The sequence below is a fragment of the Metarhizium robertsii genome, assembly GCF_000187425.2.
Source record: "Metarhizium robertsii ARSEF 23 chromosome Unknown MAA_Scf_13, whole genome shotgun sequence".
Classification (NCBI taxonomy): Eukaryota; Fungi; Ascomycota; class Sordariomycetes; order Hypocreales; family Clavicipitaceae; genus Metarhizium; species Metarhizium robertsii.
This window is the reverse complement of record NW_011942153.1, coordinates 27843-32234: the sequence shown is the minus strand read 5'-3', so window position 1 is coordinate 32234 and position 4392 is coordinate 27843. Positions and strand designations below refer to the sequence as shown.

Sequence of the window (4392 nt, the reverse complement as noted above, 5' to 3'; positions counted from 1 at the left end):
CCATACAATCGTGTGTGTGACAGCACTTCTCCGGCAGGCAGAGCTGCAGGCCTGCGGCCACGCTGCTGCAATTGAGCAGGTTAGGGTTGAGGAAGAAGAGTGATGCTGCCGATACAGAATTTGCCAAAGCGATACTGTCGCAGGTGTCGCCGTCGCGCGTCTTGTACGTCTGCTTACTACTACACTCCCTAGGTTTGGTAACGTTGACGTTAATGGGCGGTGGAAGCGTATCGGTTGGTCCCTTGACATTGCAGCCTATGATATGTCAGCATTCGTGATCTGGACTTGGTGATAATAGATGATCTCACGCTTATTGACGGTTTCAAGTGTCTGAGCAAAGAGCTCATCGTATGCAGAGTACGGCGACTGCTGCATCATGCGCAATTTGGCTCCGTAACAATAGGAGCACAGCTGCGCGTTAGGCATGGCTTCGAGGCTCTCGTAATCCTCAAAAGCATCGATAATGTCTGTATAGTGGATGTTAGCTGACAGCAAGATGCCAGAGCTACTATGAGAGCGCACTCACCATTGCAGTACTTTCCTGTGTCCTTGTCCTTGAGGCATGTCTCGTTCCAGCCGGCAACGGTGGTTTCGATGAGCGTCGCGACGGGGTATCCGGGCATCAGATCAGGTGTTGAAGAGGAGACGGCGGCAAGGCGTCTCCTGGCGTTGAGCAGAGATCTCTCGCATGTGGCCTGGCAGACGCTGTCGGTCAGTGCTGAGTCGTCGAGAGAACCGCAGTAGCCCCTCTCCCGAAAGTTGGCGACGTATTCATCGCACTGAATCGTCTGCTGGAGTACCTGCTGGCAGTTGGAGTTGAGTGTAGAGCCTTCTAGCTGCTTGCTGGTGACGAGCTGGAACCCAGTAGCGCGGCTCTCGAGCAATGCAGTTGTAAGGGGTGTGAAGCCACCAAGGAGGGACGACAAAAGCAAAAGATTCTTCATCATGAAGATGTAGAGTTTGGTCGAGTCAATGTTAAGATGCAGGTTTGTAACCGGCTGCTGCCCAATCTCTCGGCAGGTGCAGCTCAGTTGTTATGTGGGCAGCCGTATCTTGACGGAGAGCTGCAACTCCCTTCGGGGTGGTAGTACTTCGGCCCTTCTTTTGGTCATATAATTCTCCGGTCGTTCCAGTCTCGTTCCGACGGCCTCTAGAACAAAGTACAAGAGCCATGGAACCATTGTATGCAGGCTGCAAAACAAAGGACCCTCAGCGGAGCAAGGATCCTGAACAGGTTCATTTGCCGTGCATATGGGTTCTTTGTCCATGACCAAGTTACAAATTACTTGTAAAAAGACGTATTGCTCGTATCCACACGTTTCTGGGCCGGCAGAAGCTAAAGTGTGTTGCGACGAGCAAGGGTATAATAGGCAGAAGCCCTTTCCTGTCCTCGCTCTATTCGTTTAAGCTGACGTCTCTTTTGATACGGCCAGGTACAAATGTTCTTTTCCCGCAAGGCCAAAATCTTCTTTCGTTAACCATTACACTCTTATTTTCCTTCGGGCAATACGAACCATGAAGGCTCTTGTGGCCTTCACAGTGTTCCTGAGCGCCCTCGTCCAACTCACCGTACAGCAAGACGGCGAGTGCAGCGCTACCAACCAAGCTCTGCCCTGCAGGATGTTGTAGCAGCGCAGGTTATTGTGGTTACGGACCCGACTATTGCGGGTAAGTCGATCCGACTCAGTCTATGTGTATACACGTCGCGCGTGTATGCACATCGTTGCTGTCAACCTGTCGATTGACACTTTTCCTCAGAAAGGGATGCCAGAGCACCTGCGATCGCAAGTCTGACTGTAACCCCGGTTGGGACAGTGGCGACTTTAGCAAAAAGGATAAATATCCCCTCAATGTCTGTTGCAGCAAGCACGGCTTCTGCGGCTATACCGAGGAGTTTTGCAAGGGAAATGAGGTCAAACGGCCCTCGTGCTCCGTCAGCGACACACCCGTAGACCGAGTCATCGGCTACTATGAGGGCTGGGCAACTTCCAACCGCGGCTGTAATGCCTTGCGACCGGAAGAGATTCCCTACGGCGCTTACACCCATCTTATCTTCAGCTTCGCCACCATCAACCCTAAGACATTTGAGGTCTCGCCCGACAACTATAAGACCGAGGACATGATGGAGAGAATCGGCACCATGAAGCTCCTCCAGCCTGACCTTAAGATCTGGGTTGCCCTAGGCGGCTGGTGGTCAACGACCCAGGACCAACCCAGACAACCTTTAGCGACGTGGCTGCCTCTGAGGCAAACACTGACACGTTTCTCAGCTCGCTCGTCAAGTTGATGGATAAGTTCAACTTTGACGGCGTGGATATTGACTGGGAATATCCAGTCGCTCCCGACCGCGACGGCCGCGGTGAAGACTATGAGAATATTGTCACTTTTATGAAGAAGCTCCGTGAACGTATGGATAAGTCCCGCAGAGGCGTGTCCATGGCTCTCCCCGCCAGCTACTGGTACCTCCAGCACTTTGATATTGTTAAGCTTGAGGAGCATGTCGACTGGTTTAACCTCATGACGTACGATATGCACGGTGCCTGGGATATTGATAATAAGTGGACTGGTCCCTGGGCGAACTCGCACACTAACCTGACCGAGATTCAGCTTGGCTTGGATCTTCTATGGCGCAACGACATTAGTCCTAGCAAAGTTACCATGGGCATGTCCTACTATGCTCGTACCTTCACCCTTACAGACCCCGGCTGCAACAAGCCCGGCTGCCGCGTTAGCTCACCCGGCGAGGCGGGCAAATGCTCTGGCACGGCCGGCGTGTTGCTCCACCCCGAGATCCAGGAGATAATCTACAAGAATAATTTAAAGCCTGTACTTAACCGGGAAGTTGCCGTCAAGACCATCTCAAGGGGCAACCAGTGGACCTCGTTTGACGATGCCGCGACTTGGCGCCTCAAGGCTAACAAGCTGCGCGGTCAGTGCATCACGGGCTTCATGGTATGGGCCATCAGCCAGGATGACGAGTTTGGCACCAATGCCCAGGCTCTGGCTTCTGTTCTAGGTCGTAAGAAGCTCGAGCTTCCCAACTTTGCTATCCGCGCCAAAGTGGAAGATAGTCCCGATCTTGAGTCCAAGACGTGCCGTTGGACAAGCTGCTACGAGGGCTGCCCGTCCGGCTTTAAAGAGGTCCAGCGTGACGGCCACGAGGAGATTATGCTGGACACAACACCCTGCTTTGGCAAGGGTCACGGTTTTAGTCGTCTTTGCTGCCCGACGAGTTTCAAGTCTCCCACGTGCACCTGGCGTGGCCACAGAAATACTGGCAAATGCAAACCCGGCTGCAACGATTTTGAGCTTGAAGTCGGCTCACTGGATGTGGGCTGCCGTTCGGGATACCAATCAGCTTGCTGCAGCGATACCTTGGTCACGTCTCTGTACAGCAGTTGCGTCTGGACTGGATGTACCAACAAGGGACAGGATGCTTGTACAGGCAATAACCCGCATTTCCTCACTTCGAGCAGCATCGGCTCTGGCGGTATGAAGTCATGCGATAAGGGCGAGAAGAGAAGTCTCTGCTGCATATCCCCGCCACCTTATGATGTTTCTGGTAAATGCGAGTGGCGAAAGAAGGCCGGGTTTCTCAACGCGGACAATGAAAAACTCCTCTGCGAAGGGGCATGCTCGTCGAACCAGCTGATGTTGGCCCGAGAAAGGGGTCTCACCATTGGTAGTGAAGGCGGCGACGGCTGCTAGGGCGATCTCGCCTTCTGCTGCACGGAACCCAAGAAGTTGAAGCCTCGCGATCAAGACCCTGGCTCTTCAGAGGGCCGCGAGTTCCAAGCTCTGATCCGCAAGTACATGGAGAAGCCGACCTGTCCCGCTACCATTCTCTTCCCGACGGTCCATGACAAATTCACTCGTAAGCGTTCCCTAAAGTTCGAGGCAGCCGAATTCAACGTGCTACGCGCCAGGGCCAAGGATTGTACCCTAGATACCTGGGTCCGGCTGCTTCAATATACGACGCTCGTGTTCTCGGTCAGCCGCGCCGGCATGGATCCCCTCGTCAAGGTATGGAATAAGGAGTTTGCCGGCTACTATGATAAACAACTAGAGTATGAGAACCTCCACGCCTTTTTGGGCAATTACAGAGACTATGAGCCTCGCAGTGTTGTGGAATGGGTGCTCTACAACCCAATTCAAGCCGGACCCGGCATCAAAGGTGCGGATGCGGCCAGCCAGGCACTATGCCGAGTTCCTGGTTCGAGCGCTCGTAGTGTGCCCGAGTCCACCCTCTCTGATATTAAGAGCAGAAGGTCGATGCGTGGAGGACCGGACGAGGTAACATTCCTGCCCTAGATACGATCCTAAGCGCCATCATTAGCGGAGCAATCACACTGCACTATGCTCGCTGGCAATAAGGGATTTTCGGGTGATGCG

At 53.6% G+C, this 4392-nt stretch overlaps 2 protein-coding genes across 2 annotated transcripts; one reads left to right on the top strand and one right to left on the bottom strand.

The window, feature by feature from the left end:
• Positions 1 to 255: 255 nt before the first annotated feature.
• On the bottom strand, positions 256 to 944 carry MAA_01273 (LysM domain protein; the record flags this gene model as incomplete). The annotated part of the gene is made up of 2 exons (XM_007819271.1): positions 256 to 467; positions 527 to 944. The coding sequence occupies 2 exons, from the start codon at positions 942 to 944 to the stop codon at positions 256 to 258; spliced, it is 630 nt and encodes a 209-aa protein (XP_007817462.1).
• A 571-nt stretch (positions 945 to 1515) lies between these two features.
• Positions 1516 to 4311, top strand: MAA_01272 (glycoside hydrolase family 18 protein; the record flags this gene model as incomplete). Its single annotated transcript, XM_007819270.1, has 4 exons — positions 1516 to 1625; positions 1759 to 2193; positions 2271 to 3555; positions 3709 to 4311. 4 exons carry the CDS (start codon positions 1516 to 1518, stop codon positions 4309 to 4311), a joined length of 2433 nt encoding a protein of 810 aa, XP_007817461.1.
• Between the last annotated feature and the right edge of the window lie 81 nt (positions 4312 to 4392).